The sequence below is a fragment of the Pseudorca crassidens genome, chromosome 8, assembly GCF_039906515.1.
Source record: "Pseudorca crassidens isolate mPseCra1 chromosome 8, mPseCra1.hap1, whole genome shotgun sequence".
In the NCBI taxonomy this organism is placed as follows: domain Eukaryota; kingdom Metazoa; phylum Chordata; class Mammalia; order Artiodactyla; family Delphinidae; genus Pseudorca; species Pseudorca crassidens.
Genome location: NC_090303.1, coordinates 21,993,746 through 22,008,055, shown reverse-complemented (window position 1 = coordinate 22,008,055; position 14,310 = coordinate 21,993,746). Strand labels below are relative to the sequence as shown.

Sequence of the window (14,310 nt, the reverse complement as noted above, 5' to 3'; positions counted from 1 at the left end):
TATCTAACTTGCCAGGACCATTAGGCTCTTTTAAAGTTAAATATTTCTGATGTACATTTCCCCATAAACAGGCAAATCCCCATGATTATAGCCCTTTGTAATCATGCCAGAGGAAAGACCCCTCCTTGTGAGGAGACTGTGGGGAAGAAACAAAGTAAGAATTTTCTAATTCCAGCCCCAGAACTGACCAGGGCCTGGGAGCACACTGTCTAAATGCTTTGGTTTGTGCCAGGAGGCAAATAAGAGGACTTTTTTTTTATTTCCCCAGAGAGAACACCTGCCAGCCCTTTGAAAAAGTGGTGTTCGTCACACCCTGAAGTTCTTCCCCCACACCGTGTGTATCCATTATCCCCAAGTGCATCTTTAATTGCTTCTATCTCTTTCCCTGTCTCTCCTCCCTCAAAACATGTGTGCCCAGGGGTGTATGTGGCTAATCTTAGCTCTGTATTTTGTTTCATTTGCCATTCACTGGCTCATCTCATGAGCTGCTTTATTCTCTTGACAACAGAAGCCAGGTGTGATGCGTTACCACCTTTTAGAACTTTCAGGGCCCAGCACTTAACACAGAACACAGCCTTACACAGAACAGCACACAATCAAGGTTTGAGGAAAAAAAATCTAATACCTGATGTAATTACTACAGGGCTCTACAATCTCATGCACCAGATTTCTCAGAACACAAGCAACTTGGGAAAACTGTTAAGTAGTAATCAATTAATAATATTATTATAGCTGGGAGAAATAATGCTACTCTTGCTGAGAAAATGAACTGGGTGAATGGCTTATTGAATAAACCTGTCGCCCAAGTGAATACAAGATCCAAAGACTTATTTATGTCAATTATACTGAAATAATTTGATGGTATCCTGATCCTGAGTGGTAGCCTGGTAAAGGACTTTGATCCTTAAGCGAGCAACTTGCCAAACCCTACTCTTGGCTGTCTTTCTTACGAGGACAGAGTTTCTTATTTTCAGGGAAAGCACACAGCCCCCTCCCCGCCCTGCAAAGGCTGATGAAACCTGAGTGTCAAATGTCCCTCACTATCCCCTGTCAAGTCTAGGGAAAAATGTGCAACATTTCTAAATCGGATCTCTGGGTGCTTTGCTCTCCCATTAGGTTCCTGGTTTTTACCTTTCATTTCGACGCTGAACGGCTTTTTCGTATTTTTTGCGAAGCTGCGCCATCTCCTTTTCAATCACTGTGATCATGTTGTCAAGTCTGTCAGTGTTATTTAACTGGGCTTCCTTCTTCTCTTTCATTTCCTGAAGTTTTGCTACCATTTTGCACACATCGTTTTGCATGCTTTCTCTGATGGTAATGTTGTTGGCATGCTTCAGCATAGAATTTTGTAGCTTTCTTTAAAAATAATGAGAAAATGGGTACGAATATAATTTCCTTTAGTTTCTTTAAAAACAATAAAGACTTCTGAAACACAAGCAGTATCAAGGTAGCTCTTGATTTAGTGTGTCCCTTGAAATGACAATAGTAGTAACGATATTCATCACATGATACTCTTCAGGAACTTCTGTAATTTCCCAGGTCTCCGATTTGCCCTTATCTGGATTAGGACAGCTTTCCTTTGTGCCCCAAGTGTCTGCTGCCTCAATTTATCAAAGCAAGAGACTTAAGTGATTCATTTAGTGCTCTGTCATCCCCAGGAGACTCTGCTATCTTGAGGGTGGAGGCGGTTATATCTGACAATGTCCACTGGACCTAAGGTAGTGCCTGACTCAATATAGCATCACAATAAATGCTGAATGAATGCATGGCCTCTATAAATGATATTTTACTTTCATGTAGGATGAGAAACTGATTAGGATGTTAGATTTGCCTTTTCATACCAATCCCCTCACACCTCTACTCCCACCCAACCCCCCTCCACTACCCCACACACAAGAGCCCGTTTTGTAATATCTTTTTAAAAGGAAACTGGGCAATAGTGGCCACCAGAAAAAGTTCAGGTTGTATAGACTCTGTGGATCAGGGACTAAATACAGGTGAAAGATTCTACCAGATCTTGGCACACGGTAAATAATAAAGTTTAAAAAAACAACCATTGGATTAATTCATTTAATAACAAAAAGTCCTATATAAAGGACTATTTCTATGGGTAAAAAAAGTGAGCCCAGAGAGCTAGCATAGCTTACCCAAGATCACACAGCTAATGAGTGGCAGGGCTGGGGTTTGGGTCTAGAAAGCCCCTTCTCTTAACCACCCCGCCATACTGCCTCACATAAGCTCATTAGATGCTTCACACCTACAATCATGGGATGCTGGTTTATGAACATTTGAGTGTCTTCTAACATTAAATGCAAACTGTCAAATTTGTGCTTTTATTTGTAGATGAGTAAATGAAAATGAAGTGAGCATAGTTACAGAGTATAGTTTTCCATCCACTTAAATATGGCTCCCAAACAGAAGCATAAGGAATCACATTCAGATGCTTGTCAGCTGTAAAGTGGGGTGTGTGAGCAAGGGCTTTTCTAAGTTTTGTAAAAGACTTATTTTCTATTTCATCATCCCCCAGGGTATTTTATCACTTAATGACTCCGAAGAGAAACCTTTGAAAGGACAGTAGTTATTAGAACACTTACCTGTCTTGAGTAACTGCACTATTTCTTAAAATTTCCAGTTCATTTAATGACATTTTATGCCTTTCTTTTATTTCATTGACTTTCTGGTGAGCTTTGTGAAGTAGGTTAATAAATTTGTTTCTTTCATTTCGAATAGTGTCATACAGTTTAGCAAACTCTCTGAGTCTGTGAAAATACAAGTGTTTTTGAAATTTGTGAAATAAATAGGTTTTTCTTCCCCCAGCCAACTAGATAAGTCCTCATGTAATTCTTTTACCTCCGATGAATTTCTCGTTTTTGCTTCCTGTGTATCCGGATTTCAAGATCCTTTGCTTTGATCTCCCTAGCAATGTTGGCATATTTTTGCTGAAATATAGAAATTAATAGTGAGATTTTAAAAATAGTCTACCACCAACAGCATATGGATACTCCCAGCCTCAACCCATCTCATTACTGTCCATTAAGGACAATTCTATCTTCATCAGCTGGGTCGTGCAGATCACGGGGAAGAGGAAAGGGGGAGGGGGATGAAAATTGCCTGGCCAGCTGAACTGAATCACATTGGCTAGGACAGAAGGTTAATTAAAGGAGAGAAAGATCGAGAGAGGAGGAAAAGAAAGGAGACTGCCCAGGTTGGTTTGAGGAAAAGTTCGGGAAACTTTTGAAGAGCGGAGGAATGATTGTGGACAGCACAGCCGGGGTGGGTGAGTGAGGAATTTGTGGAAGATGGATGAGAGAAGGGGACTTGGAGTCAGTTTTGATAAATGTTATGAGTTGAAGGCTCTGTGATATTTTGTGAGACTGAAGCCATGCTTTTAAAGTGCTTTTCCATTTGTTTGTACGGTGGGTGTGTTTTCCTGCACAATGAAGCGCCATGCTGAGCCTAACCCCATAGGGAGCTGAAAAACAGATTACACATGAATATTTTAAAAGACGGCAGTTATATCTCCAAAGTGCTCAACATATACCAAATGTTAAATGCGCTAGTTACGTTCTTCAAATACAAAGATGCTGGGCCCTTTATCTAGGGTGAGAAACGTATTCAAAGAAGTACAGTATTTTGCTAGTAGAAACCAGAGGAAATAGTTTCTGCTGGCCTTCTCTTAAGGACCGCGAGAGCAAAACCCATATGGTTATTCAAAAGAAACTAGGCATCAGAGCCAAGATTGACATGTAGCAATTTTATGTTGTTCTCAGTGAGAACGGGAGTCAGGAAGAAACTAATATTATTTAAGTAACTGCGTGTATGAAGAATTAAAGAGATAAAAAATGTAGTGTCATCCCCTCCATCTTGGAGGTAGTAGTAACATTGACTTTTTTTCCCCTTCACCTTTTATCTTAGGGATATGGATGAGAGGTGAAAATAAATAAGATTGACTCTTGTCTTAAGGAAATTATAGTTTATTACAGCCGATCTTTAACAGACTAATTCCCAACGCTAAGAACACTTAAGGAAAACAATATTTTTCCTTTATTGATTTCCATATTTCAAGAGAAATTGATCTTCTTTGAGAGAAATTAGAGAATTGAATTAGCTCATTTAGTAATGAGATTTGGCTGACATAGATTAGTCACACATAGATAACACATGTATCAGTTTTTGAGGTTAATTAAAAAATGGTCTAGTTCATAAAACAGATCCATGTTCCTCGTAGTAAGTATCCCTCTGTCCTCTCCTCTCCTCCTTTTGCTCCTGTTCGTTCTCCCCTCAGGCAGCCTTCTTTCCCCCATTCCTCCCTGTCCACTGCCTTTCCTTTCTTTACTGAAACGCAACTACCCCATGAACTCTTCTGGGCTTTGCCTCAGCTTCTGGGACCAGGGTTCAAACTGCTCAATAGGGATTAAGTGACCTTCACCACCTGACCTTTCCTGCTCTCTGGTCTCACTGTTTGACACCCTTTTCCCCATTTTCCCATGCCCCAGCCATGCTAAACTTCTTTTAGTTTCTCTCTGTCAAATGTTTTGGGTGGGTAGGTGGGAAATAAACAGTTAAAGGGCAATTTGAATAGTTTGCTGTGGGTTGTGTGATGTAGATCTTCACCCCAGTTTTCTCTCATCTGTATTTAACCTCATGGCTCACGAATGCTTTGATGTGTGAGTTCTTTCTGGAAAACAAGAAGAAATGCTACCCTGTGTGAATGCTTGCTCAGAATTAGACAAAGCTGCAGTCAGAAAGAGCCAACATCTGGGTCACATGGTAAATTCAGGTATTCTATTTTAGTAACATGTCATATCGTATTCATTTTTAACAGGGGACTTCTGGACACAATCCTTATGTGGAATAAATGATTCTAATATTAGAGTTTTAGCTAGCATGATAGGAGGGTTGTTTTTGCTATTGGTTTCCTTGTTGGTTTTGTTTGGGGATGTTGCACTGGGTCAGCTCTGGTACTTTGTCAGGAGCCCAGGAAAGTCATGGGGTGAAGCAGTTACTAAGGGTAATTGTCCTAGGATTGGTTTAAATGATGCTGGCTTGATGAACTTGGGAAGGAGAGTGGTCTAATGCTGTGGCTTCTGAGTTGTTCTGGGCAAATCACAATGGACTATGAGATGGTGGTGAATCACAGACACCTGCGCCTGTGCGCCTGTCAGCTGTGTTCCCTGAAGGCATCCACCTTATTCTTACTGAAATTGTCATCTGTTCAAATCCTCTGCTTGTTGTCATTGACCTAGTTCTTTTCCCCTCTAGATTGTTAGTTGTTGCCTGTTGAATCCTTGGAATATTTTTCAGTGCATGATTGGGTTTTGTTTAGGGAAGCTGTATAGTCACTGAACTTGAAGGGGACTTAAAATCATAGTTTTCTGATGAACATTGTATTAAAAGGAGGCTACCCTGGACTCCTGTGGTAATTAGTGGATGGTTACAAAAATGCAGTTACCTGAGCTTTCAGGAAATCCTTGGATTTTTGCTCTTTCTCGTCAATTTTGATTTGAGTCATACGGACAAGGTTGAATACCAGCTCTCGCATGTTTTCTTGCTCCTTTAAAAGCTTGTTTTCTTCAGCAAGTTGCTGTTCTAGTAATTTAGACTCAGCTTCTGATAGGATTTTCTTTTGAAAAAACACAAATATTATAATGCATTATTTGAAAGAATACACTAAGGCCAGTATCTCAGACTACTTTTTAAATTTTCTATGTAGAGATTATTTTGTTAAAACACAAAAAGTAACTCTGCTGCCTTAGCACCAAGTACTTTCTTTATCTCATTAAAAAAATGTGCAAACATGATAACATGTTTAACGCAGAACTTTTTCTTATTCAGACTGTATTTTCAAGTAATTTTTTGAAGAGAAATAAAAGCATGGGTTTTTTTGTTTATTTATTTTTTAAAAGCATGTTTTAAAACACTTTGACAGTGGCTTGAATAAGCAAAATTTGAAATTAGACGTGACTGAAATAAAACATTTATTGTTCATTTTTAACCAGTAGCCTTTTTACTTTAAAATCTCATGAATCTGTATAATTTTTGCTGGTTAAAACACATTCTTTTTTTTTTTTCCTCCAAATTTTAATATGGGTTTGGCGTGGACTTTGAGATAAAGAAACAGACCCACATTAAGTAGGATCATATTCTCTTTGATGACTCTCCTATTAATGAGGTTTCATGGAACACAGTTAAAAACACAAGTTTGCTTTAATCATTCTTAGATAGAAGCTTACGTGAAAGTTGATACTAACCTGCTGGGTCAAATTCCTCTTAGCCACTTCAACTTCCTTATGGAGCTCTCGCCTTCTCTCAGTTAATGTAGAATCATCTTTAGGGATAGCTTCAATCTGGAAATCAGAGTTGAAAATAGGTATTTATACCTATTGAAAGAAATCTTCAGTGTCATGTAGTCAACCCTGTCACGACCTTTTGCAAATGGTAGGGAAGTTATGATTCTTACTCTTAAAGGAATTGCCTATTATGCTGAATATTCTTTATAAAGTCACGGTAAACTAAAATATGAAGACTTGTCAAAAATCTATAATTCACCAGCTGCAAATATTCTATTTCTCATTCATTTGGAAATAAAAACTCTTACTAGTAACAGTTGCTAACATTTATAGAGTACGACTATGTGTTAGGCAAAGTTCTAAGTGCTTATATATATGGTCTTATTTAATCCTCACATAACCCCATGAGGTAGGTTATATTATCTCCAATTGTACAGATGAGAATGAGGAACAAAGACATTTAAGCACCTTGCCTCAGTGACGTATGTGCGAACCCAGGCAGTTAGATCCCATGGTCCTAACACTGTATTTTACTGCCTCTCTAACTCATGACTCAGCTCTTTGGAAACATGCATATTCAAATGATATTTATTATACTTATAAAATCTGAATTCATTTATGAAACACTATAGATTTCAAATTAGGAACTATTAATAGGAACTATTAACAGAATAGTTGGAACTATTAATAACAGAATAGTTGGCTACTCTTATGTAGTAGTTTGAGTACCTGGAAAGTTCTTACACAAAAGAAAAACCTCTTAACTTTTTTGTTGATACTTGAAACTCCACCATTGTATTTCAGTTGTACTGGCTTGTGCTTTTGTCCTCTGTTGAAGTACTTTGAAGAGAGGGCAACATCTTATTCTATCAGTCTTTGCTGTCTTATTAGGAATGAGCTTATCAGATTCTTTATGATGGAGAAGAGAGCAGAGAGAAGAGGACACGCAGCAACTGATGGGGAAGGAGTACCATCCAGGGTTACAGGAAGGGTTATCTTGGGGTGCTGAGTGCATACTTGACTCAGAGCAGACTTAGAGTTGGATCTTCACACCAAAAGCAATCTGATGTGGTTCATTTCCTACTGTGACAGCACACACTTCTAGGCACCAGGATTGAATATTGACTAAAATTTGTCCCAGGAAGGGAAGATCATACTCTAGTGATTTGAAGGTCACTAAACAGGATCCCTCTGAAGTTTACGCTACTCTTTTGAAGTAGCTGAAGTGTGTCTTTGGATGTCCAACAATCAGGAACCTGTGCATTGGCAGTAGCATCTTTTGTACCCACAGATGCCCAACGACATCCTGCCTTCCATGGCCTCTCCTAGCATGGAGAGCTAGCTGCTGAGAAGCATGCGCTGGACTTAGGAAGATGAGACATGGTCTTGTGAAATCCATGTAACAATATATAGAACTTGTGATTTTGATGAGCAGATGATTGCTACAGCAGGTCAGAAAATGGAGAGCTCAACGTAGAATTGAATAATCAGGAAAGATTTCATGGAAAAGTTAAGAAGCCAGCGAGGAAGACTTTGATTTCTCCTTCTGGAAAGTAGAGTTAATTCTTCCTGGACAGATTGGAGTCCAGCAAGCATCTTGGTGTCTGTCTATTTCTCTGCCACTGGTGTCCAGGAGTGGGCTACTCCAAATGATTTTGCTCCCAAGTGTAGGCAAATCTATACATGTATACTAATGGGGACTAGAGGAGCTTATAAGCTTTCTACAGAAGATATGATGAGAGCACACTCATCAACTACTCTGTCAACTAAAGGCTCCTGACAAATTTTCCTGGATTCAGGTCTCAGACATTCAGGTTTTTTCCAGTGTTTCAAATTACAAACAATACTGCAGTGAATGATACTAATTTTTGAACTCTGGCTAACTGCTTCTCTGACACATTTCTCAACTCTCCACAAACCCACCCCTCTAGTTTCAGGAAGGAATTAAGTATGCTTGGTTTGTGGAAGAGGTAACAAGGTAAGCCATTGGTAGCAGAGAGCCTGCTGGCTGCCTAGCCAATATCTACGCTCCACATTGACCTTACTAACAGAACCCCAAGTTTGTTCAGAGCTGCAATGTATCAAAAAATCTTCAGACTCCTTTGCACTTGGGGGTGACGAGATGAGCCAGGACAGGCCAATAAAATGTAAGTGGAAATCTCCTGGATAGGGCTCCTGGGAAAGTGACTGTTTTCCTGTTAAAAAGACAGAGTCCTCCAAGTCATCTGCCATATGCATCTTGCTCTCTGCCCTTCCCCACTTCTGTGTGATTTTATGCCCAAAGGCAGAATGGCCATTTTGTGACCTTGGAGAAAAAAAATATACATGTTAAAGATGACAGAAGAAAAAGCTAAGAGGATCCTGGACTTTTCATTATGTGAAACTACCTGGTGTGTGCCTATCTCTGGATTTTTTATTATGTGAATAAAACAACCCTCTATTTACTTCAGCTACTGTAATTGAGTTTGTTACTTCTTGCAGCCACATTGTAAACCTAATTGATATACCTTCTGAAAGGAAATCTTTGTAAGGTAATCTGGAAAATGGGCTGGAGTTAGACTGAAGCTTCCGTTAATGGGAAAGGGAAAAAACTGATCAAGTATGAAAGTTCTAATTATGTTCTAATATTGAGGTAATTTACCATTGTTTTTGAGCCCAAAACTGCATATATCAGGTTTTGTAAGCTTATTTATTTTAGTTCTTCGTTTTGATTTTTATAGAGTAGCATTTCATATTTAAAAAAAAAATTAATGTGTGTTCATTGTAACCAAAAATAAATAAATAAAACAGTAAGTAAAGTAAGAAATTAAACATCTTCTGCTCCCCACCTCTACTTCAGATGTTACCAGGAGGCAGCATTAATAGATTGGTGTCTGTTCTTCCTGACATTTTTAATATATGAATAAACATCAGTAACTTTCATAAAGTTAAGAAATTAGACATATTCTGTAGTAAACATCCCAATTATTTTATATCAGTGAACCTTTCTTTAAGGCTCTGATGTTTTTCTAAAATATTTGAAATTTTCATGAGGTTTGTGGCTCAGAATTCTGGGAGAGTCTCTACAGTCAAAGGCCTAAGAGAATCAAACAACTGTCCCTAGGGGGAAACAAATTTTGAAGAATAGGCTGAGCCCTTCATGCTTATCTTTTTTTATCTTTTTGTTTTCGGATTGCATGCAAGTTTGAAATGTTCATTCAGGCTGGGAGTGACTGGCCTGACCCAGTGTTTTCAAGTACTGCCAGCCAGCGTAGGACTATGGCTGGGCTAATTATAAGTCATAAGTTCAAAGAGGAAATTAGTCTGTCCCTGAAACTGAAGTAGGACAAAAACATAGACTTTTCTTGAAAGCACTGAAGGAAAAGCATTTTAATATATTTTCATTTCTGTTAGTTCTACATTATATGAGTGTTATTTTATGAGCTTAATAGCTAGAAGTATTCTAATATAAATAGCATTTCTTTATTAAAATATGAACAACTTGTGAGCATTCTACCACAGTTTCCTCTTTGGTGAAGAGCCATTCCTGATATATTTGTGTCCAGTCAGATCAGTCTATAGTGGCAAACCTCATCATCAGAAACAGCATCCAGTTAGCTTTACAGTATCCCACTCTTAAATATAAGCAGATAGATAAGGATTACCAGATATTTGAGAAAAGTTTCTAGTAAGAAAGAGAAAAGAACAAACAAGGACACCAAAACAAACAAAAAACCAGGAAGATGTAATCTGAAGAAAGTTGTAATTTGCAGAAAGAAGAAAAAGATAAAAAACTATCATTAACATTCTCAGTGAGATAAGAGAAGATATGAAGTAAGAATAAGAATACTATAAGAAATAAACAGGAGAAAAAGAGATCATGGAAATTTAAAATATGATAGCAGAATGTAAGATTAAATAGAATGACTGGAAGAAAAAGTTGAGGAAATCTCCCTTGTAACAAGTCCAAAAAACAAAAGAATGAAAAATAAGAGAAAAAAAATGACAAGAATGTTAAAAGACTCTTTTAGAAGGTCTAACATCTGGGTAATAGGGGTCCCAGAAAGAGAACAATAAAATAAAAGTGGACAAAATTGGAGAAATTATTTAAGACAAAGTCTCAGAATTGAAAGACATGAGTTTCCATATACAGAGAGCCCACTAAGTGTCCAGCACGATGGCTAAAAGTAGAAGCCCCACAAGTGGGAACTTCATTGTGAAATTTTAAAATTTTAGAGGTAAGTAAAAAATCCTACAAGTTTCCAGCATGGAAAAAAAAACAAAAAAAAACAACTGGTTTCAAACAAAGGATCAAGTATCAGAATTGACACCAAGTTTCTTAGTAGTGACTTTAGACGATAAAAGACAAATTGATCAATGCTTTCATCATGAGGAAAAATAATTTCCAATTAAAATGTCATATCCACTTAAAGTATTAATTATCTATGAACTAGAGTGAGGATAAAATATGTTCTGACATGCACTTTCTGACACACAGGTCTTAACAAACTACTTTCCATTCACCTTTCTTAGGAAGCTACTGGAAGACATGCTCCTCCCACAAAAAGAGAATAAGCCAAAAGAGAAATAGGAGAGACACATGAAATAGGGGATCCAACATAGGAGAGAGGTAAAAGGAGTCACCAAGATGATGGAGTAAGGCTCCTAAGCTGGGGAGTGTACATGTAGAGAAGTGAGACCAGTTTGTTACAGATCAGAAGGCTGAGAAGGGAAAAGCAGCTTCTGAGATCTGGGAGTTGCCACTCACAGCTGGGCCTCGGCGTTCTCCTACTGAACACAAACAATTTCACAGAAAATCACCATCAGACAAGACGATTCTATGATCATAGAAAAAAACAAGACCACTCTGTATTTGTCTTTGGTCACAGACAAAAACATGAACATTTTCCAAGCCACAACATATCACGTATTCCCATCTCACAGTCTTCCTTACCAACTACAGCTTTAGCTTTAATCTAGTCTTTTCTCTTTCTATCTTAAGATTTATTAATATACTCAATCATAGAATTAACCTCACTTTCTGACAATATTCAAATCTAGGGCAGAGTCCCATTTTCTTAAACCATCCCCCAAAACATACAACACAAGCCCAAATCCTGTAAGGCCTTTCTAATACCCTGTACTGAGATACTCTACTGTTCCCCCTGGTGAGTGTTTTCCCTTGCTGCAATGAGTAATAAACTCAACTCATTCAACCACGGATATGTTCCTACTGGACTTTGGCTGGAGGTTACCGAAAAGTCTCAAGTGATTTCTTCAAGAAGGTTAAATGAATAGACTACCAAATATGTTTTAACATGCTGAGAGAAAATGTATACAATTAGAGGACAGTTTGGTGTCAAACTAATTATAAGTATACAGAAAACTACAAATAAAAAAAACAGAATGTTTATAAATTTGGGGGAACACAAAATTTTGTAAGTAATTATATAATATCACTCAGGTGTGAATAACCTTTATTCATAATAATGTAAATATGAAATTTCAAAATTGTTAAAATTATGTCATGAGGAGGGACAAGAAATGTGTGTGTTGAACAGGGGTATAAAGAAAGCTTAATCCTCACCTTTTATAGTGAGAAGTAAAAATAATCAGGTCTAAAACTGAAAAATCAAGGAGTAGCATTATTGGTATATTACTTAGACTATGAAGATATATCACAAGAATCAGCTAAAGGAATACGACTTGATTAAGACTAGGAAATATATGGTGTATGTGCTGTCATCTATCTTTCTATACCTGAGGCAGACATCACTAATCAACTGCAGAGCTGATAAGACTGCTGAGTCTCAGAATCCTTTGCAACATGGTCACTACAAGGAGCTACCACCAGCTGAACAGAACTGGCACTTGCCTTCCTTGGACCATATGATCTTTATGATTCCTCTCAGTTCTTTCATTCTATGATTATGTAAAATAAAGAACATTGAATGTCTTGGTCAGGTGACACATGAAAGTATCATTTAAAAATATTAATTTAGTAGCAAAATGGAGGATAGATTGGACATGAAAGGAACAGAACCTAGGGAGAACAGCTGATGGGCAGTGGAAGTCATTCAGATGATGCAGAGAGGATACTAAGAGGCATTTCTGAGCGTTGTCAACAGGGCCTGCAGGTGCCATCCTCTCCATTGGAATGAAATAGCCATATTCAAAGTCTTATCCTGATTATAAAATTTTCTTGAACCTTTGGAACAGTTTATATGTATACAGGAAGGAAAGCAACATTTATTTATTGGTATCATATTCTTAGTACCACACACCTTCACCTGTGTAATCACTTTTATTCCTTGCAATAATCCCAGTTCAAAGGTTAGAAATGCCTAACATCAGAAGCTGTTCCATGGATCTAGGATTTAAACCTGACTCTGTCTGACTTGAAGCTGATGCTCTCCTCCGTATAGTTCTGTTGTCACAATTGTTTTTAACACTGGAAGGGAGTCATTAAGAGAGAGATGCAGAATCACTTCTAAATCAGAGGAGAGAAAAATGAAACTTCTAGAAAACTACAAATAAAGGAAAAGTGCTGTTGGGAAAGGCAGTCTCCTGCATGCAGTCTTTCCACCCCCACTTGGCCACATAAGAGTGGGCTTTGGGCCTAGAACACTTCTTTACAAAGCGATAGAGAGTCCACACAGCCTGTGCTGGGTTTATCACCTTGTGTGGGAGTATCTTTCCCTGTTTCAGGCACATTGAGAACTCCTTTGTTCTGCTTAAGCCTGTATGTCAATGGCCCTCAGGCACACCCCCAGTTTTCAGTATTTCAGACTCCACAAGGTAGGGGGTGGTGGTCAATGTTCCTTTCGCTGTGGTAAGACAGTTGTGAACATAGGCCAATCGCCCTGAGCTAGCTGTCAGGAGAGACTGCTGGCCACGGGGGACCAATGCCCACTATTGAAGCTGATCTTCCTCTGTCTCTTCTTTATGTAGGTAAAGTGTTGTTCCGTCCAGTGCTTGACTATTGTGTTTTCCTTGGTGACTCCAATACCAAGATGCAACGGGCCTCCTCCCCAGGACTGGTAAGTGGTGCATGGCGTTCTGCTCCCTTGGGATTGATGACCTGCATGGTATACTGCTTGACATGTACGTACAGAAAGTGACATATTTACTTGGTTATAGGATTTTGTTGTTGTCGTCACAATCTTGGGCATGGTTTTGTGTTTAGAAAGAGAATAACCTTGCAGAGTCATACTATTCCAACCCTTAAAACATGACGGTGAATGTCAGAGCAAAACCTCTAGTCACTGAGGGGACTGTATTAAAGTGTAGATATGGGGTTTTATTTCTCTTCAGTGCCAAATGGAAGTCAACAGGAGCCATGATTAAATGCAGAGGTGTACTGTAATGTATAGTATGATTTCCTGAGAGTGTGATGTCTTCGATTAAGGAATCCTCCATATTCCAATTTGTCATTGTTTTGCCTAACCCCAGCAAAGTCTCTCTCCCTATGGCAGGCCCATATTCTCTTTTTTTTTTTTTTAAAGCCCAATAAAAATCATATATATTTCTTGGTACTGCAGGACCAACTGTACCTCAACATACAGAAACAAACAGAGCCCACTCTACATTAGTAATTAGATGGTAGAGCACTTAAGGCTTCTCTTGATTAAAAGCCAAGAATCTTATTTGCATTTCTTTGAAGGAAAAAACCATAATAAGGACAAACTATTGGCAAAGTGATGGACCAAACAGAGAGGAAATTATAATTACAGACTTCAGAGTTCAGTTTAGGATGTATATGTGTGTTGCTTTTATTTTATTTTATTTTTTTTACACTTTTCACACATCTCATTTATTTATCTATTTTGGATATATTTCATTTTTTTATTGAAGTATAGTTGATTTACAATGTTGTGTTAATTTCTGCTGTACAGTAAAGTGGTTCAGTTATACATATATATACATTCTTTTTTTGAATATTCTTTTCCACTATGGTTTATCACAGGATATTGAATATAGTTCTCTGTAATATACAGTAGGACCTTGTTGTTTATCCATTCTATATATAATAGTTTGCATC

The 14,310-nt window shown here is 38.0% G+C and overlaps 1 protein-coding gene across 1 annotated transcript in view; it reads right to left on the bottom strand.

The window, feature by feature from the left end:
- CCDC146 (coiled-coil domain containing 146) overlaps nucleotides 1-14,310 on the bottom strand; it is a 109,137-nt gene that overhangs the window by 10,526 nt on the left and 84,301 nt on the right. The window contains exons 9-13 of the mRNA XM_067746010.1: nucleotides 6,252-6,347; nucleotides 5,453-5,623; nucleotides 2,851-2,939; nucleotides 2,595-2,759; nucleotides 1,132-1,356 (exon numbers count right to left, since the gene is read on the bottom strand). Of these exons, the coding sequence (XP_067602111.1) occupies nucleotides 1,132-1,356; nucleotides 2,595-2,759; nucleotides 2,851-2,939; nucleotides 5,453-5,623; nucleotides 6,252-6,347 (746 nt within the window). The remainder of the gene's footprint in view (nucleotides 1-1,131; nucleotides 1,357-2,594; nucleotides 2,760-2,850; nucleotides 2,940-5,452; nucleotides 5,624-6,251; nucleotides 6,348-14,310) is intronic.